Below are 20,805 nucleotides of genomic sequence, written 5' to 3'. Positions count from 1 at the left end.
ACCAGGGCTCGAACCCATGTCCCCTGCATTGGCAGGTGGATTCTTAACCACTGCGCCACCAGGGAAGTCCCTCTTCATATCTTCTGATCATTTTTGAGTTGTTTGTTTTCTGATTGTTGAGTTTTGAAAGTTCTTTATATATTCTGGGTAAAGTCTTTTGTCAGATATGTGATTTGCAAATATTTTCTCCTAGTCTGTCACTTTTCTTTTCATTCTATTGGCATTGTCTTTCACGGAGCAAAAGTTTTTAATTTTGAGAAAGTCCAATGTCAGTTTTTTAAATTGATTATGCTTTTGGTGCCATGTCTGAGAACTCATTGTCAAACCCAAGGTCACATAGATTTTCTCCTAAATTTTCTTCTAAAAGTTTTATAGTTTTACATTTAGGTCTATGATATTTTTGAGTTAAATTTTATTTGAGGTATGAGGCATATATCCATTTTTTTGCATATCGAACAATTTTTTTCATTTGTTGTAAAATCATTTTGGAAAATATTATTCTTTTTCCATTGAATTGCTTTTGCATTTTTGTCAAAAAACAGTTGGCCATATTGTGCAAGTCTATTTCTGGACTCTGTTCTTTTCCATCGATGTGTATATCTGTTCCTTCACCAAAAACCATACTGTCTTGATAACTGTAACTTTATAGTAAGTCTGAAAATCAGATAATGTGACTCTCACAACATTCTTCTTTTTCAAAATTGTTTAGCTCTTTAGTTCCTTTGTGTAGAGTTTTAGAATCAGCTTGTCTGGGATTTTGATTGGTGTTGTGTTAAATAACTATTAATCAATTTGGGGAGATTTGATATCTTTAGTATATTAAGTCTCACAATCCATGAGTGCAGTATGTCTCTCTGTATATATTTAGGTCATCTTTGATTTCTTTCATCAGCATTTTCTAGTTTTTACCATGTACAAATTTTTTGTTAGATTTATACCTAAGTATTTCATTTTTTGGAAGCCATTGTAAATTGCTTATTTTTTATTTTATTTGGTAGAATTCACCTGCAAAACTATCTGAGCCTGGAGATTTCTTTTTCAGAATATTTTTCAGTACGAATTTCAATTATTTAATGGTTATAGGATTATTTGGGTTTTCTGTTTCATCTCGAGTGAGTTTTGGTAGTTTGCTGTTTTTAAGAAATTGATCTATTTCATCTAAGTCACTGAGTTTATATGCACAGTGTTGTTTATAGTATTCCTTTATTACCTTTTTCATGTGTACAGGGTCTGTACTGATACCCTCTTTTTCATTTCTGATATTGGTAATTTATGTTGTCTTTCTTTTCTCTTCGTCAATCTTATGAGAGGTTTATCTGTTTTATTGATTTTCACAAAGAATCAGCTTTTGATTTCATTGATTTCCTCTATTATTTTTCTGTTTTCAATCACAGTGATTTCTGCTCTTATCTCTAATATTTTCTTCCTCATGACTTTGGCTTATTTTGCTCTTCTTTTTCTAGTTTCTTAAAGTGGAAACTAAAGATACTAATTTGAAACTTTCTTCTTTTCTAATATAAACATTTAATGCTATAAATTTCTGTCTAAGCACTACTTTAGCTGTATCCTACACTGATATCTTGGATTTTCATTTTTGTTCAAAATATTTTCAGATTTCCGTTGAGACTTTCTTTTTGACCCATGGCTTATTTAATAAAAGTGTTGTTTAATTTCTAAATGTTTGCAGGTTTTTCTGTTATCTCGTTGTCATTGATTTTTTTTAAGATTTATTTATTATTCATTTATATATATATTTTTTATTATTTATTTTTGGCTGCATTAGGTCTTATTTGCAGCATGTGGGATCTTCATTGTGGTGCACGGGCTTCTCTCTACTTGTGGCGTGCAAGTTTTCTCTTCTCTAGTTGTGGCGCCCAGGCTCCAGGGCGCATGGGCTCTGTAGTTGTGGCGCGCAGGTTCCAGAGCACCTGAGCTCTGTAGTTTGAGGCACACAGGCTCTCTAGTTGAGGCGCGCAAGCTCAATAGTTGTGGCACACGGGCTTAGTTGCCCTGTGGCACGTGGGATCTTAGTTCCCTGACCAGGGATCGAACCCACGTCCCTGGCATTGTAAGGCGGATTCTTTACCACTGGACCACCAGGGAAGTCCCTGTCATTGATTTTTAATTTAATTCTATTACTGTCTGAGAATATAGTTTATATACTGTCAGTTCTTTAAAGTTTGTTAAGGTCTGTTTTAATGATCCAGAATATGATCTATCTTGGTGAATGTTCCACGTACCCTTGAAAAAAATGTATATTCTGCTCTTTTTGGAGAGAGTGTTCTGTAAATACCAATTAAATCCAGTTGGTTAATGGCATTGTTCAATTCTTCTGGCAATTCTTGCTAATTTTCTGTCTACTGGTTCTACCTGTTACTGAGGAGCATTAAGATCTCCAGCTATAATTGTGAATTTGTCTGTGTCTTTGCTTCACATATTTTGAAGTTCTGCTATTAGGTGCAAATGGATTTAGGATTCTTCTGTTTTCTTGGTGAACTGACCCCTTTATCATTATATAATGCCCCTCTTTATTCCTGATAATTTTTTTGCTCTGAGGTCTGTTTTGCTATTAATATTGTCACTCCAGAATTCTTTTGATTAGTGTTAACATGGTATATGTCTTTCTATCCTTTTACTCCTTTTTTTTTAATCCTTTTACTTTTAACTTACCTGTGTCATATATCTTGTAGAAAACATATAATTTATTCATTTTTTAAAATCCATTCTGACAGTTTCTGTCTTTTATATATTTAGAGCATTTATACTTACTGTAACTGCTAATTTGCTTGGATTAAAATATACCACTTTATTACTTGCCTTCTGTTTTTCATTCCTTTGTTTCCTTTTCCTATCTTTCTGTGATCTTCTTGAACATTTGTAGTGTTCCATTTTGTTTCTTCACTCTATCTTTTTTTTCTTCATATAGTTTTTTTAGTGGTTGCTATAAAATACTCTACTTAGAGTTAATATTTTACAGCTTCAATTGGAATTTAGAAACTTTACTACCCCGTTATAGAGTTGTCCTATATATTCTTCTATATACATTGAAAACCATATCAGACAGTGTTAAAATTTTTGCTTTCAATTGTCAAACATACTTTAAAGAACTCAAGAGGACAAAAAGAAGAAGACTCTCTACCATATTTACCTAGATATTTACTATTTCTGTTGCTCTCCCCTCACTCCCAATTTTCCAGGTTTCCTTCTGGTACAATTTCAGTTCCATCTAAAAAGATTCTTTTAGCAATTCTTTCAAAACAGGCCTACTGGCTACAGATTCCCTTCGTTTTCCTTCATCTGAGAATGTCTTTATTTCATCTTGATTCCAAAAGGATATTGTCACTGGATATCAAATTCTGGGTTAACAGTTCTCTTTTAGTACCTTAAAAATGTTGTGTCACTTCCTTCTGGGCTTCATGGTTTCTGATGAAAATCCACAGTCACTCGAATCGGTATTCCCCTGTAGGTAATGTGTTGTTTTTCTCTGGCTGTTTTCCACATTTTTTCTTTGTCTTTAGTTTTCAGCAGATAGCTTATGATGTGTCTAGGTATGGATATCTTTGGATTCCTACTGTTTGGGGCTTGTTCAGCTTCTTGGATCTGTAGATTTATGTATTTTACCAAACTCGGGATGTTCTCATCCATTATTTCTTAAAATATGTTTTCACCATTTCACTCTTTCTCATTTCCGTCTGGACTCTAGTGACATAAATGTTAGACCTTTTGTTATTGTCCCAAGGGTCTCTGAGGCTCTGTTCATTCTATTCCATCTTTTTTTCTCTCTATTGTTTAGATTGGATAAGTCCTATTGATCTGCTTTCAAGTTCACTGACCCTTTCCTATGTTATCTCCATTCTGCTATTAAGCCCATCCAGTGATTTATTTGTTATTTTATTTTTCAGTTCTAAAATTTCCATGTGATTCTTCTTCTTATAGTCTTGTTTCTTTCCCAAGACTTTCTAGTTTGACATTTGTTGCAAGAGTGTTTGCAGTTTTTATCCTAGCTATTTAATGTCTTTGTCAGATAATCCCAATATCCGTATCATTGTTGGTGTCAGTTGATTGTATTTTCCATGTGAGCTGAAATTTTCGTGGTTCTTTGTATGCTGAGTAATTTTAGATTATATCCTGGGGTAAGATTCTAGGTCTTACCTAAATTATACAGAAAATGTTGATTTTGTTTGTTTGTTTGTTTTAGCTGACAGTTGTCCTGGTTAGGTTCAGGCCACAAGTTTCAACCCCCAATCTATGGGCCATGAGTATCAGTTCAGTTTTCAAAGCCTTTGTGCCCTTTGCTATTTAAATCTATCCCAAATATGCACTGCCCAGTGGTCCGTCAGGGACTGGGGAGAGTTTGGTTCTTGATGTCTTTGGCATGCTAATTAGGATCATATCCATGCATGCCTGGTTCTAGAGAGATCTCTAGACATAAACAACTTCACGAGGTTGCTTACCTGAACCTTTCACTCTCTGCTCTCTACCTGGTGCTTTCTGGCTGGGGGCTTCCCTTTTTGGTTCTGTGGCCAAAAACTTGGGGCTCTAGATCCCTACTCTCACGCTTGTCTGCACTTGGGCTGAAATCCTGGGTTTGCCCCACCGTCTTGGAAAGGCAGCTGAATTGCCTAGGGCCTGGGACGTGAGAAAACAGAGAAAAGGGGGTAAATGAGGGATTTCCATACTCCTTCTGAGCGGCAGGAGTTCCCCTTCTGGCCCTGGAGCTAGAGCCAGAGGCTTCCACAAGCTCTGACTGCACCGTACTTCTTGGTTCCACTTCCAGGTTTCTGCTGCACTTTCACATGGGTAGGGGGGTAGGGAGAACTGCTCATTCAGTCGGCTCCTCCCAGATCCACCTTTTCAGTCTTCCAGTAGTTGCCCATGCATCCTGCCCAGGTTTTATAGCTGTAGTCAGTGGTAGAGAAAGGGTGATGCAAGCCAGTTCCATCTCACCTGCAGCCTGCCTGTCACCGCACGGGAGAGGGCCTCACTCCCATTACTTGGGCAGACAAGGATTGGCCGGGCCAATCCAGTCATGTGGGCCACTTAGGTGTGCCCATTTCTGACTGTTACAGCCAGTGCAGAAATGAGCATGATTGCTCATCCTCAGATGTGTGCTTGGGCATCTCCCTTATCTGGGCAGGATTTCTGGAGGGCCGAGTTCCCAGACGTGCAATTGCTAAGTAACAGTGCTTTCCAAAAAGATTCTCCCAGTGGACTGAACATAAATGTATTTGCTGTCTTACTTACTAAGCCATGAGGCAAGACAGTGGCCTCACTCACTGTGTTCCCCTCCTGCCTGAGGACCTTCGTCTGAATTGTTTACTGAGCCCAGAACATGGCTGTAGGTTGTCCTAAGGTGGAGAAGCAATCCCAGGGAGCAGCTTATAAACAACTGCCTGGGAAAGTGCTGGGAGTTCAGGGGCGTCCCAGCCACAGTGTGTCCCTACACATGGCACTGCCCAAGGACCCCTGTTCTTCCATACAAGGGGCAGCAAGAGGCAGGTATGGACATCCCAAGCATGTTGGAACACACCTTCCTAAGTCTGATTGCAGAACTGGCGGCCTTCAGAGTCAACATTGGCCTCCAGATTCTGAAAATCTTGTTGTACTAGTATAATTAGGCAGCCAATCCCCCGGCAAACATCTCCTCCACGCCCACCCTGGGGAAGGCACCAGCTTTGGGCTGCCAGTCACGCCTCAGCACCGTCCTGGTTGCTGCCCAGAGGGCCAGGATTAGCCTTAGAGGCTACATGGCTTTTGTCTCCACTTCCTGAGCCTTCTTTCCCATTGTTCAGCTATAGAGGGCGGTGCAGTCCCAACTCCCTAAGGGGAGATAGCCCCCCAGAGAAGGGGAGATAGCCCCCCAGAGAAGGGGAGATAGTCCCCCAGAGAAGGGGAGATAAGGGCAGACTGTCGGGGGGAACACGGAGGACCCGCAGAGGAAGGCAGGTGGTAGTGCCAGCTGCCCAGAGCCCAGGGGCGAAGGGCCATGTCTGCACGGGCTCGCCGAGTGCCCGCTGCCCCAGGCACTGTCCTCGTGCTGGACCCAGCAGTGAGCAGCCTGCCATGACCCCTCGCCAGAGCGCGGACAGGATGGGTGGACAGGCAGACAGGGCTGGCGAGAGGCAGAGGGGGAAGCGGCTTCTGTGTGCTGTGGGGTCAGGTTGCTGCCTGCTGAGGCGAGGACAGCGAGAGGCCAGCGTGGTCAGAGTATAGTGAGCGACGGGAAGTGATGGAGCCACACCCTGCAGGGCCTTCTGTCCTGTTTTGTGCCTTTCTCAGGGTCGTCGTCCACATGGCGCCTCAGTTCTCCACTTCCCTCAGAGGCGAAGGGCTTTCATGTGTGCACGTGTTACTTCCAGACATCTGAGTTAAAGACTGGACAGATTTTCCTGCTTCTCTGCAGAAATCGGAAACTCGGGCCCTCCAGGGAACGGCCCATATGGCCCTAGGGCCTCTGAGTTTGTAGCCCTCTGTTTCACTTGCTGGTGTGGATGTGGCCTCATGCAGAATGGCACTACGGGGTGGTGGTCCAGGCTGCGGCCCCAGCACCTCTGCCAGCCACTCTGTGCCCTTGGCGTGTGGTATCCCCTCTGTGCCTCAGTGTCCTCGTCTCTAAAATGGGCCCAAGGAGAGGTGCTCCAGCAGCCTGGCTCCCTGAGGACAGTCTCCGGGTTTGCCCATCGTCCTGCTGTGATTTTTAGTTGCACTCTCAGATGCCTTCCAGTTTGCACAGGAGTTAAAAGGTCGCCCAAGTCACAGCCCCGCCCTGTTGAGGAGTGTTGTAGCTCTGATTGTATTTGCTTAAGTGTATTGTTATTTTGCATCAGTGGTTATCAGACATCAGGGCAGCCCTGGGAGCAGGGCCCAGGAAGCTCCGTCTTCAACAAGCCCTAGGGGCTTTGCCAGGCCCCACATGGAGAAACAGAGATTTCCAGGAAAGTGAGTCTGGCCTGCTCCAAGAGAGCCCCACAGAGCCCAGCAGATGAGCAGACCTGGTAGAGTCCCTGCCCAGGCCAGCTGAGCACGTGGCCTCACGCCACCAGGTCTGCCCCGGGCATCCCAAGAGCAACTTAGAGTAGAGCCCTCAGAGAGGATTCCAGGCACAGTATCACCTGGCCCATCTGAGAGGGAGGAGCCTCGTGTGGCCTGAGGCCTAGAAGGCGGGACCTATAAGTGTCTGCCTCCCTGGCCTGGCCTGGCACTGCCTCCCCAGCTCAGGGGACAGTGAGAAGGGCTTCGAGAATGGGAGTGGCCGGGAGGGTCACACAGCGTGGGGGGGGACAGTGACCGGTGTGTGGGGCCTCCCCTCACCCCTCCTCCCACCCCCTAGGTCAGCGCCAACGGTAACGTCCTACGCAGTGAGATTGTGGGCTCCATCAAGATGCGGGTCTTCCTGTCGGGCATGCCTGAGCTGCGCCTGGGCCTCAACGACAAGGTTCTCTTCGACAACACGGGCCGTGAGTATGCCACCGGGGCCCAGGTTTCACCCCTGGGGCAGCTGAGGGACTGTTCACCTGCGTAATGAACAAGTTCATCTCAGGCACTTGGCTTAGAAACATTTTCACGTTGTTTACAAGACAACTGTGAAAACGAATAAACTAACACCTGGACTTAGAGGACATGGGAGAGTGAAAATCCTCAAGTCAAGCCCCCTTGTTGCTCCGAGGGCCAGAGGTGCGGGTGAGTACCTTAGGTGCCAAAGCGCGTGGAGCATCATGCCACGGGTCCTCACCTCCACCCTACTGGAAGGTACCGCGGGGCTCGCTCTCCCCTCCCGGGCCCAGTTTCTGCCCTCACCTCTGGCGTTGGGTCTGGACTGTTCAAAAGCCACACACAGTGGTCCGAGCATGTGCTGCCTGGCCTGGATGTAGCACTTCCCACGGTGGGGCATGGCTAGCGCAGCCTCAGGAGCCCAGGGTGGCTGGGGCTCCGTGTTCGCAAACTGGACCACCAACCTCCCCGCCAACCACAGGTCCACCGGCGGCCGGAGCAGTGGCGCGTGTTGTCATAGTTACGTCTGCAGCATCGCTAGTGAGGGCCTCTCTGACGTTAGCCCATCAGAGCAGCTGCGCTCTCAGGACTGAGCTCAACCCACACAGCCTCTCTGGGCTGGGAAACCAAGACAGGACCCCAGGGATGACAGGACCGGGGCCCTCAGGGAGCCCCAAGTCATCACTGAGCACCCCCAGTGGGGTCTGTTAATCATTCAGCAAACATGTCCCAGGCAGCAACCCTGGCTGGGGACTCAGTGTGAACTAGGCCTACTAGCCCTGCCCTCAGCCCAATCTTGGGACATGATGGGGTTTCCAGGGGGGTGAGGAGAGATGGGGCGTGGCTGCCTCAGAAGCCGACCCCCTTGGTGTTCGTGGCCAAGATACTCTCACAGATTTGGGGGCAGCTCTGCTGTGCTCTGTCAGGAGTGGACCCCAGACAGTGGGAGCATTGCTGAGAGAGTGGCCTGGGGGGCCTAGGGACTGTCCCGCCCTCACCCCCACCTCCCCTCAGGTGGCAAAAGCAAGTCCGTGGAGCTGGAGGACGTGAAGTTCCACCAGTGTGTGCGTCTCTCTCGCTTTGAGAACGACCGCACCATCTCCTTCATCCCACCTGATGGCGAGTTCGAGCTCATGTCCTACCGCCTCAACACCCATGTGAGTGCACCAGCCGCCAGTCAAGAGGGCCCCCAGGCCCCTGCCCCTGCTCCTCCCCTGGGGCAGCCTCCCTCCTCTTCCCTGCTGGCTGGGAGCCGTCCCCGTCCACAGCGAGTCTCACGTCTGTGAGGTGATGCCCAGGATGGGCACAGCTCCCCACGAGCAGCCTGGGCTCCAAGGAGCCTGTTTGACAATGCAAGGCTCTGAACTTTCTGAACTGAAGGGCCTTTGGCACCACTGCCCCTTTCCCAGGCATCCCCACCAGAGCGTCCTCGGTGATGTTTTCTGCATTTTCTCTAATGCTCTGATGACCCATCCTGGCACCAGCTGTGGAGCCCCGAGCAGCAGCGTGCTGGGCTCACACCTGGCCCAGTGGTCCCTTGCCCTCAGTTTCCCCTCTGTGAAACAGGGCTTTGTAAAACGACTGGTTGTGAGCGCCATCTTCACTCTCCCCGACAGGTCAAGCCCTTGATCTGGATCGAGTCCGTGATTGAAAAGCATTCCCACAGCCGCATCGAGTACATGATCAAGGTGCGTGTGCATCCTGCACGCAGCATCAGCCAGGCATGCAGGGCATAAGAGGGGGGATTTGGGCTTCCCCACCTGGTGCAGGCCTTCTGGTATCTCTGGCCTGTCCGGGGCCTTTGGCACAGGGTCCTAACCCAGGACTGGGGGCACGCTAGGGCTCTGTGACACCTGTCCAGGGCGTGAGACCTGTGGCTGTCATCCGTGCTGCCTCACTGTGAGCTCATGCAAAGCGTGGGCCTCGGGCACAGAGAGGACACACTGCCCGGGTCTTGTGTGCGGCCACCGTGGCAGTGGCCTGTGACCAAGTGTCCAGGTGGAGCACTCCTGCCACTCAGTCACCTCGCCTAGCCCAGGCCAGCCCTGGTCACACAGACATTTTCCCTGGAGGCCAGGGCCAGAGGGAGGGATCGGGAGTCCCAAAGGCCAAGGGGACAGGAGGGCAGAGACTGACCGTCCAGAGTTGAGCTTAAGGAAAACCTCAGGGGATGGGAGAGGGCATGGGGGTCAGCTCGGTGCTGGGGGTGGGACTCCCAGAGGCCAGGCCAAGGGGCATGTGGCCCTTGCGGGAGCAGGCTGGGTGGGAGCCAGGCTGTCTCACCTTCGCCCGCCACAACCTTGGCCACATCGGCCTCGTCTCCAGGCCAAGAGCCAGTTCAAGCGGCGGTCAACAGCCAACAACGTGGAGATCCACATCCCCGTGCCCAACGATGCCGACTCACCCAAGTTCAAGACGACAGTGGGGAGCGTCAAGTGGGTCCCCGAGAACAGTGAGATTGTGTGGTCCATCAAGTCCTTCCCGGTGAGCACCCTTCTCGGCGGGGCACCCCCTCCAGACAGGCATGGGCAGAGGCCGGCTCGGCTCAGCCTGGCTGGGGCAGGGGCGGGGCCGGGGCCCAGGGTAGGGGGGCGCTCCACCTTCCTCTTGTGTGTGAACCGGCCTGTCTTCAGAGTCACGGCAGGGTTCCCTCTCTCCCTCCTTCTTTAACACCTTTTTGAGGCCGAATTATCCTATCAATAGCCTTGTCCCAGTCTCACCTTTGTGCCTTTTGGGAATGTTTTAATGCTTACCTTATATATACCTCATATGGCCTTTCCCATTGTTTTTAAAATTACTTTTATTTAAATATAACATGCAGAAAAGTAACAAGTGATATGTGCACAACTCAGTGAATTTCCTCGGAGTGAACACAACTGAACCGGATAAAAGCCACAGAACACTCCTTGCCTCCAGGACACCCCAAGGATCTCTTCTGGTTTTGCATATTTCTCATTAGGATAATTTTTAAGTTGATGTTTTGGTAAACGGGGTCTTCTCTTCCATTATATCTTACAACAGGTTGCTAACATTTGTATGGTAATTTTGTGTCCTGGTACCTTACTAAATTTTTTGTTTGTGGTAGTTTTTCTTTCAATTCTCATGGGTTTTTAGATATTCTTCCGTACTGTTTGCAGCCAGATGCAGTTTCCCCTTTTCCTCTCCCATTCTTGGGCACCTTGTGGCTTCTGGCGTCTCACTGCTTCACTTGCTGTCTCCATTGCCTGTAAATGGCGGTGGAGAGAGCAGCCTCCTGGCTTTGCCCCCAACTGGAGCTGGCAGGGTTTCCCCTCTTAAGTGTGTTGCTGCTTTGGGCTACAATTCACTTCAGTCCTACTTTACTGTATTTTTATTTTTTATTTTATTTTTTTAATATTTATTTATTTTTATTTGGTTGCGCCGGGTCTTAGTTGCGGCAGGCAGGGTCCTTAGTTGCAGCACACGGGCTCCTTAGTTGTGGCACGCGAACTCTTAGTTGCTGCGTGCGAACTGTTAGTTGCTGCATGCATGTGGGATCTAGTTCCCTGACCAGGGATCAAACCCGGGCCCCCTGCATTGGGAGCGCAGAGTCCTAACCACTGCGCCACCAGGGAAGTCCCCTTTACTGTGTTTTTAGCACAAATGGCCAGCGAATTTACCCAAATGCCTCTTCAGTGTCTGTAAGTTCCTATATTAATATAGGATGGATCTTGAACCATCCATGCATTCTGGCAAGCTCCACTTGATCATGATCTATTTTCTCTTTAATGTGCTATTAATCCTGTTGGTTAACATTGTATGTAGGATTTTTACATTGAGATTCATAACTGAGACTGATTTTTTTTTGGTACAGTCTCTGTCAGGTATCAATACTGTACCCATTTCATTATTTTTTTGTCTCCCTTTTCCGTGATGCAGAACAGTTTAAGTAGCCTTGGGATCATCTCGCCTTGAGAGGATTGGTAGAATTTGGCTGTGTGACCATCTGTATCTCTGTTACTTTCTCTACCTCATCTGTGGAAATTAGACCATTTAGAGTTTCTATTTCTGTTGGAGTCAGTTTAGGTAAATTGTATTTTCCTACAAAATTATCCACCCTAACCAGGTTTTCAAATTTGTCTACACAGAGTTGTAGAAAATTGGTGTCTTTTTTTCCCCTTCTCTTATGACAATTACTTCTCCCTTGTTATATCTTATTTTGCGTACTTGTGCCTTCTTTTTTCCTTGATAAGGTTACCTGGTGGTTTGCGTATTTTTTTTCCAGATTCACTTTTTAGTTTATTTGTTGTAATAGTTTTCAGTTTTATAAGTCTTTAATTTTAGTTTCTTCATCCTTTCTTTGCTCTAGTTTTCAAGTTATGTATTTTAATTTGATTATTTTGTTTTAAAATTTGTATTGATATAAATGAATATTTAAGCCACAAATGTTCCTCTGAACCCTGCCTTAGCTGTATAGCCCATAGATCTTGCATGTAATATTTGATATTATCTAGAAATTCTGTAATTGAATGGAGAGTGTTTTTTTGTTTTGTTTTGTTTTGTTTGAATTTCCTGGTCAAGGGGTTTTTTCTATTTTGTCTTCACTGTAAATTTGGTGCTTTGAGACCAGAGAATGTTATTCATGTTGTTTCTACTTTTAGAATTTATTTAAGTGTTCATTGTGCATTAATAGAAGGTCAAAGTTTGTGAATATCCCATATGTAGTTGAGAAGAAGATAGGGCCTCTGTTATTGGGGTAGAGAATTTGACACATGTGCCATGAGGTCTGCCATGATGCCATGACAGCATCAGTCAGACAGAGAGCTGGGCCAGCTCTGCCTTCCTCTGGTTCTCTTCTCCTCTCTTGTAGCATCTGCTTAACAAAAGTTGTTGCCATGTTATTTGGTGCATAGATACTCCTATCTATTGTATCCTCCCTATGGATCATAGGAATAGCCTTTAGGATTGTGGACTATCGTCCTCTGCACCTGTAATTCTTTGCCCTGAATTCTCTGCTGTGGCAGCAGCCCTGCTCTATTTTGTTTGACTTTGGCTGGCACGCCTTCACCCATTCTTTCTACTGGTTTAGCCTTTCTCACTCTGCTTTTACAGTGTGGAGTAGGGTTTTGGTCTGTGAGCCAACCTCTAAGTCTTTCTCATTAATAGGAGAAGTAAACCCATTTACATGGACATGACTGACACAAGGTAGGCTTGCAGACTCCCACCACCCCCCAGAGAGAGCCTGCCTCTCTGCATATTGTTTTGCTTTCATTTTCCACTTTGCTTTTTCTTTAATTACTACTCTTAACTTTTTTTTTTTTTTTTTTTGGACTGCGTTTGGGTCTTCGTTGCTGCGTGCGGGCTTTCTCTAGTTGCAGCGAGCGGGGGCTACTCTTTGTTGTGGTGCGCAGGCTTCTCGTTGCGATGGCTTCTCTTGTTACAGAGCATGGGCTCTAGGCGCGTGAGCTTCAGTAGTTGCGGCATGCAGGCTCAGTAGTTACATAGGTACGTGGGCCCTAGAGCCCTAGAGCACACAGGCTTCATCAGTTGTGGCTCACGGGCTCTAGAGCACAGGCTCAGTAGTTGTGGTGCATGGGCTTAGTTGCTCCGTGGCGTGTGGGATCTTCCCAGACCAGGGATCGAACCCGTGTCCCCTGCATTGGCAGGCGGATTCTTAACCACTGCGCCACCAGGGAAGTCCCTCCACTTTGTTTTGATAAGGCTCAGATTTTTGGTCAGGTTATTGTTTCATACACAGGCTGATGGAGCTGATTTTATTCCTTTGCTGCCTGCTTCGTTTATTGCTGAGACCACATTATTCTCCCCTCGTTGTCCCAGAATCTTCACTCAGCACATAGCACCGAGTCAGGCAGAGTCCACATTCCTGCACTGATGAGCAGAGACTGACCACTCGCTTCATCCCGGGGAGGGGAGCATGAGCTCAGCCCTGGGGAGGCGTGGCTCTGCCGTGCCGTGCCGTGCCCTGCCCGAGGCATGCAGAAGTAGCTCTGGCCGGCAGTGACTCCTGTTGCCAGAGGCCTGGGGATCAAAGCCCTCCAGGTCCCACGTGTGACGAGAGCCGTGCTTCCCACTGCTCCCTGCTGTGCTGGGTGAGACTCGCCGGGCGCTTGGACAACCAGGCCAGGACTCCTGACTCCTCGTGCCGAGAGGGGGGCTCCAGCCATTCCTGGCCCTGCTCCAAGCCCCATCTCTGGAGTCATTGCTCAGCTTCCAGGGCCAGAGCCACCCCCTTTGGGGGCAAGACCCAGGGCCAGCTCATCAGTCAGCCCCCGACCTTGGTCTCTTATTTTTGTTGCCTCTCCCTGTTCCCTTTTCTTCATTTTGACATGTCCCTCTTGCTTTCACACACCTTCCTGACACTGGGCTCTGGGGGTGTTCACTTGGACTCTGGCCTGGGCAGGTAGGGCCCTTGTCCCACGGCAGCCCACCTCTGCGCTGTGTGCGCTCGCTCTCCCTCTCTGTTCTTCCCTCCCAAGGCCTGTTGGTCTTATTTCCCTTGAAGCAGCTAGGTTCTGTGCCTGGCAACTTGTGAAATTTTCTCTTCATCCTCAGAATTCAACAGTTTTCCCCAGTGGGGCTGGTGGGGGCAGCCCGTGAGGCCTGGAGGACAAGTATGAGTGTTTTGGAGAAGCCAAGGCACCGGGTGACTGCAGGCCACACAGGAAGGGGCTTGGTGGCCGAGCCAGCAGCCTGGCATTCTCCAGGGGCACCTGTTGGCTGAGCTTGCCCGGGGCCTCAGCCTGACCACCTCCACCCTGGTGTTCTCCCCCAGGGCGGCAAGGAGTACCTGATGCGGGCCCACTTCGGCCTGCCCAGCGTGGAGGCGGAGGACAAGGAGGGCAAGCCCCCGATCAGTGTCAAGTTTGAGATCCCCTACTTCACTACCTCCGGCATCCAGGTACACGCGGCCAGGGCTGCCAGGGCCCCAGAGCAGACATGGACAGGCCCAGGGGGGCCTCACAGGGACCGGGACCAGGTGTCAGTCCAGGCTCACAGGGCTGCAGGTGACAGACATCAGTGCAACCAGTTAGAAAAGGGTGCTAATTGGCTTGTCCCGGGGCGCCGCGGTGCTCCCCGGCTCTGCCTGTCTCCGAGGGCAGCCCGGCCCTAATGGGAAGAGGCCCACAGTTGTCTACCCAGACCTGACCTGTGCTTGAGCTCCAAGCTCAGAGACGCATCCAGTCCCCAAAACTAGAGTTTGAGCCTCTAGCATCCACACACTTGCCACCATGGGACCCATTTTCCTGGGCACCTCCGCAGAAAACCTGCATGGGGAAGAGAACCCTGGACGGTAACCCTTCTCCAGGAATCTGCTGGAGGGCTGTGCCCGAGAGTGCACATCTGGCTCTTTGCCGCATCTTCTAGAAGTACCTCCACCCTCCCTCAGCCTCAGAGAGGTTCAGACAGATCAAGGCCCTTTGCCCCCTCCCTCGCCCTCCTGGTCACAGCCCGGCCCCGGGAGGAATGACGGAGGGGGGACCAGGAAGGGGGATGGGGGCGTGTGCATGCTTAGGGCCCCGGTACCTGTGCCCCAGGTGCGCTACCTGAAGATCATCGAGAAGAGCGGCTACCAGGCCCTGCCGTGGGTTCGGTACATCACTCAGAACGGAGGTGCGTGCGGCCCACCCGTGGGGCAGGTCGGGGGGTGCTGAAAAGGTCCCTGGTGGGCATGCCGCTGTCTCCGGGGTGGTGCTCACGGAGCAGCCCCAGGGTCGGGGCAGGTGGGTCCAGGGTGCAGAGCAGACGACAGACGCCTCCTCCCCGCTCCTAGATTACCAGCTCCGGACCCAGTGAGGGGCCACGGTGGCCAGCGCTCCCGGCCCGGCACCGGGGCTCCTGGTGGAAGCACCGGGAGGAAGCACATGCCAAGCCTGCCGGAAGGAAGGGCTCCCCTGGACACCAGCCACCCTCCCGGCTCCACCCAGGGGCCCCTCCTCCTCCAGGTGCACCTGCTGTGCCGTCGCCACTCTCATCCCCCAAGTCCCTTTTCCCAGAAGAGGCGTATCTTCAAGAAGTCTCGTCTCTTTGCCCCCGAGTCAGTTTGAAGGGAAGGAAAGAAATCTTTCCCTCCAGAGTTCAAATACAGCCTTCTGTGCTGTTTAGCTCCTAGTCACAAAAAGATTGGGAAATGCTCGCCAGACCACTGTCTGGCCGGGCTGGCAGGGCCACCGTTTTGCTGCCGTTCTGTTGAATGTCGTAGGTTTATTGAGTGTTCCTGGATTTTTGTCTTGGTCCGTTGCTGTTTACGTGAACTTCACTGTCCACGCCTCCTGCCCCTCATCCTGAAGCGCTCAGGCAGCACTTAGCGAGGACAGGACCTCCCCGTCCCTCGCCCTCCTCCCCAGCGAGGCTGACGCTGGGTCGCCTTCCCACATCAGGCCGGAACCTGGCACTTTGATCGGAGGCTGCAGCTTATGGCTGTTCCTTGGAGGCTCCTTGGCCTGGACGCATAGGCTTCAACAGAGGCGCCTTCTCAGGGCCAGCCTGTGCCACACGATACTGTCACTCAGCCACATCAGTGTTTGTCCCACCAGGGGAGGTGGGGTCCAGGAAGGGCCCCCGGCCTCGGAGGGTGGGGCGCACGGGTCATCCACATCTGTGCTTGGACACCACCCCCTTCAACCCTGTCTGTGTTTGTGTCATGAGTACATTAAATTCCGTCAATTAAACATGCTGCCTGCCTTCCATCTGATACAGCGTGGTGCTGACTCCCCATGGATGACCAGGGGGAGGTGCAGGCTCACGCCAACCTGTGTGTGGCTCCGTGTGGTGTCACCAGCTCCCAGTGCCCCTACATCCCCCAGGGAAGACGGGAACAGGCAGTGGGGTGGCAGAGCCATTGCACTGGGCCACCAGGGCCACCCCTTCTAGGGGGGCCACACAGAGGAGAGCACATGAGCAAAATGTATCCCTCTCACCTGAGATGACTGTTACAACCCCCAACCCTCAGATCACCAACAGCTTGCCCCCATCCATCCCCAGCCCAGTGGTCTTCCTTAGAGTGTGGTCCTGGTACCAGCAACATCAACGTCCCCTTCGAGCTCACTACAAATGCAGGTTCACAGGCCAACCCTGACCTGCCAAGGCAGAGTCTCGGGATGGGACCCAGGAGACCGGTTAACAGGCTCTACATGTGATTCGTGCATGCACTGGAGTCTGAGAACCGCTGCCTGGTCCATAGAGGGGATCATGGTGGGCACATGGGCAGGAGGAGCTTGTCTTCCCATTGCAGGCGCCTACACCCACTGTCCCTCCAACGCTGGTGGCCCTGCCTGGCCCACACCCTCTTGCCTTCAAGGGCTGTGTTTTCTTCTCCCTCTCCCATATCACCCAGCTCCTCCTTGGAGGTCTAGTGGGCATCAGCCTGAGTGGAATCTTGGCCTTCTACCGCATGGAGTAAAGGACGTTGCCCTGGCCCAGGGCTCAGGCCAAAGCCCTTGCAGGTACCCTTAATGCCCCACCCCTCACTCTCATGCCCACATCTGCAGCAAGCCCTGGTGGCCTCCCTCCAGAAGACCCTGGGGGGCCACAATATACAAAGAGACAATGACCAGAATTTTCCAAAATTAAACATTTTAAACGTAAAATCTTTACATTCTCAGATTCAGGAAACCAGTGAGCCCAAATCAGGATAAATAAACCTAAGTCTAAAACTAAAAAACATCACGGTCAAAATGCAGAACATTAGAGACTCAGTGAAGATCATAAAAAGCAATGCAAAGAAGATAAAAACACACAACACACACACAAAAGAAAAAAGCAATTAGGCTGAGAGCTGGTTTCACAACTGCAAGAATGGAAGTCAGAAGATAAAGAATAGGCTCAAATTGCTGAGAGAAGATGACTAATCTGTGATGACCGATTCTGTGCCCAGCAAAAGAACAAAATTAGAAGTTTAACAATAGCAGACCCTCACGAAGCTACTTGGCGTACAACAAGAAGGAGATTCAGGACTTCCCTGGTGGCTCAGTGGTTAAGAATCTGCCTGCCAATGCAGGGGACATGGGTTTGAGCCCGGTCTGGGACGATCCCACATGCTGCGGAGCAACTAAGCCCATGCGCCACAACTACTGAATCCTGCGTGCTGCAAATACTGAAGCCCATGCACCTAGAGCCTGCGCTCCACAACAAGAGAAACCACCACAAAATGAGAAACCCGCGCACCGCAACAAAGAGTAGCCACCCGCTCTCCACAACTAGAGAAAGCCCGTGTACAGCAACGAAGACCCAACACTGCCAACAAAAAAAACAAAAAAAAAGATTCAATGCAGGAGGAAGGAAAGAGACTTGAGGAGGATTGCTGAAAAAGCTTGGAAAACATTGGGAATATCTAAACTGTCATTGACTGTATAAAGCAGTGGTAATGATGCGTTAGTAATGTCTGAGTAGTAACATAAGGTACAACTAAAATTCTGGACAGCATCCTGCAAAATAGATAGGCAGTTGGCATCGATACCTCCCAAGGTCTTTATACTGTTTGGGAAGAAGATGGACTAAAGTCTAAAAAAGCTATATCTTGTATAACTTCCAAACCAGTGGTTGGGAAACGGTTTAAAGAAAATTTTAACAAACCAACAGGAAAGGAGAGAGGAGCATGAAAAAGCGGGATAAATACAAGGTGTCCTAAGAATCTTTTAATAACAACACTTAAAACTGCACAACTTTTCATACTGTGCCATAGAAACCACAAAATAAGATTGTAGAAATAAATCCAAACGTTAGGAATCACAATAAATGTAAACGAAGCAAACCTGCTAGTTTAAGATACAAAATCCAGCTATATCCTGTTTGTGAAATATACACCTGAAATATAGATACACAACACAGTTAAAAGGAAAATAATGATAACCAATACCAAAATAAAGCTCATGTAGTTATATTAATATCAGACCAAATAGACTTCAGGCCAAAAAAAAAAAAAGTGTACTAGACCCTGAAACACTTTTCACAAATTCCCAAGAATTCTTGGTATTAGAGTCCACATTCTCTAAGGAATTCTCAAGAGAATTGAGTTAGAATTCAACAACAGATGAATTTCTTTAAAATATTTACAAATATAATTAGTTTTCTTTTTTTTTCCAAATTAGCAAAGTTTTACTTCAATGTTATGTTTGCTCATAAATGACTCTAAAAAGCCGATATGCAGGAGGCTGACACGCTGTGGTCTAAAGGCAACGTCGAGGCCACTGAGAATATCCCTCAGACAAGAGGCTCTGCTCAAAATCTCCCCCACCTGGGGTCAGGGCAGCAGGAGGGGGGTCTGGGACAGAGGGATAAATACATCGTCTTAGCTCTGACATCAGGGCTGGCAGCCCAGGACCCCAAGCTGGTCAATCAGAGGCCGACTGCTTGGAGCTTCCAAAGTTGCCCGAATGTTTGGGTGTTTTGGGGAAATGCTGAGGCTTTGGAAGGGCCCTCGGCCAGCCCCCTCCTCCTACTCCAGCCCCAGGGAGAGTGCAACTCCCTGCTGACTGGGCCTGCTGTACCCTGGGGTCGAGGCAGCCTCTCACCCAGCAGCCCCTGCCAAGAGGGGGTGGGGAAGGGCATCTCCAGTGAGGCCCAGACAGGAATCTGCCCTAAAGGTGGCTGACAGCGGCCCACCTCTAACAGAGCCCTGCTCCCAAAGGGGCCCCTTGGGGACCAGCCCAGCAGGGTGACCTCCCAGGCACAGGCAGGCCAGGCTGAACCCGGCTGCAGCAGGAGATGTGGGGAAGAGTGGTGTTAACAGACAACAGCAGGAGGGGTGGGTGCGGACAGGGCACGGTGAGTGTGGGGCGGAGCCAGCGGCCCGGGCCCGCCCATCAGAAGGCGAAGGGGCGCTCCTTGGGGTGGCCCACGCTGTCCAGGTTGGGCAGGCAGGCGTACTGGATCATGCACGGGGGTCCGCACATCAGCACCAGCGGCTCCTCCTCCAGGGGCGGAAGGTGGTCCCGGATCATCTCCTCGTTCAGGAAGCCCTGGCTGTAGTCCCAGGCTTCAGGGGCTCTGTCCACCGTGTACCAGAGCTTGAAGCACTCAGAATGTTCGTTCCTCAGTTCCTCCAGCTCCGGCCGCAGCAGGACGTCCTTCTCAGTCTGGTTGGCAAAGCGCAGGTGGCACACGGAGTGATCATCCGTGTCCTTCGTGATGGCGCAGATCACCTGCAGCATTGGGGTGATGTCCGTTCCTCCCGCAAACATGCCCACAGACTTCACCGTCTTGATGACAGGGTTGGATTTCCTGTCCACACAGATGGAAAACTTTCCTTTGCCCTGGTAGACCAGCAGCCCATTTGGGCCTCGGAACTCAATGGTGCCTCCAATCTTCATGCTTTACAGGTACTGGGACATCTTCCCTCCAGCGGGAAACTTGGGGTGGGTGTCTTTGAAGTAAACCTTGATGGCCAGGTCCACAAAGCCCTTGTCATCACTGGAGACGGGCGTGTAGGGCCGAATGACCAGGTTCCCATCGATTCGAGCCGAAAGGTAGATGTGCTAGCCCTACGGGGAGGCCCAGGATGTGCTGGGGTGACGGTAGAGCAAAGTGGAACCATCAGGTGTCAAGGCTGATGACCTCCTTGTCAATCAGCCGCAGCAGGTACTTGATGTCCGGGTTCTCAAGGGTGATGGCTGGGGTGGAGCTTTGGAACAGCTTCATGAGCAGGCTGTACAGGAACCAGACTGGGGAGAGGACCACGTGGCCCAACGTGCTCAGCCGGGCCCCCGTGGTGGCTCCGCTCTGCTCTAGCTCCGCCGCCACCACCAAGACTGCCACGCCCCGGGCCTGCTCCCCCCCCCCCCCGCCACGTCACTGAGCCCAAATATAGTTTTTAAGAACACTTCTAATTTACCATGTGTAATTAAAGAAGAAAATGTAATGGAAATTAGAAAATACCAGTGATTTTGTTTTTAATCTGGATGCGGGTTACATGAGTGTTCTCACTTTTGAAAATTCATCAAGCATTTATGATTGCTCACTCTTCTGTATGTATGTTACACTTCAGTAAAATTTATAAAGAAAAAAAAGACAACAAATCTGTAAAGCAGCTGGGGGTGGAAAACACATTAACTTCAAAAGTGTGACAAGGTAAACAGCCTACTTTTCATCAGCAATAAAGGAAGCCAGATGAAAGCAAAATGACATTTTCAATGTGCTGAAAGAAAACTGCCAACCCAACAAAAATATTTCAAGAATGAGGTTGAAATAAAAACTTTTTCAGACAAAGCCCGTAAGAGTTTGCCAGCAGCCAACTCACACTAAAGAAAATTCTAAATTATATTACTTTGGGCAAAAAGAAAGTGATCCCAGATGGAAGGTCAAGATGTAAGAAGGAATAAAGAATAAAGAAGGAGTAAA

General features: G+C 49.4%; 1 protein-coding gene and 1 pseudogene across 2 annotated transcripts in view; one reads left to right on the top strand and one right to left on the bottom strand.

Annotated features, from left to right (window-relative positions):
• AP1M1 (adaptor related protein complex 1 subunit mu 1) overlaps nucleotides 1-16,139 on the top strand; it is a 29,041-nt gene extending 12,902 nt beyond the window's left edge. For both annotated transcript variants that reach the window (XM_061190305.1, XM_061190306.1), the window contains 7 exons: nucleotides 7,331-7,457; nucleotides 8,506-8,648; nucleotides 9,108-9,179; nucleotides 9,817-9,975; nucleotides 14,243-14,368; nucleotides 15,006-15,081; nucleotides 15,242-16,139. In XM_061190305.1, coding sequence (XP_061046288.1) covers nucleotides 7,331-7,457; nucleotides 8,506-8,648; nucleotides 9,108-9,179; nucleotides 9,817-9,975; nucleotides 14,243-14,368; nucleotides 15,006-15,081; nucleotides 15,242-15,264 — 726 coding nt within the window. In that variant the 3' untranslated portion in view covers nucleotides 15,265-16,139. The remainder of the gene's footprint in view (nucleotides 1-7,330; nucleotides 7,458-8,505; nucleotides 8,649-9,107; nucleotides 9,180-9,816; nucleotides 9,976-14,242; nucleotides 14,369-15,005; nucleotides 15,082-15,241) is intronic.
• A 3,132-nt stretch (nucleotides 16,140-19,271) lies between these two features.
• On the bottom strand, nucleotides 19,272-20,167 carry LOC133090316 (NADH-cytochrome b5 reductase 3-like; annotated as a pseudogene).
• Between the last annotated feature and the right edge of the window lie 638 nt (nucleotides 20,168-20,805).

This window comes from Eubalaena glacialis, chromosome 4, assembly GCF_028564815.1.
Source record: "Eubalaena glacialis isolate mEubGla1 chromosome 4, mEubGla1.1.hap2.+ XY, whole genome shotgun sequence".
Lineage (NCBI taxonomy): Eukaryota > Metazoa > Chordata > Mammalia > Artiodactyla > Balaenidae > Eubalaena > Eubalaena glacialis.
The sequence above is the reverse complement of the archived record's forward strand: the minus strand, read 5'-3'. Positions and strand labels throughout refer to the sequence as shown.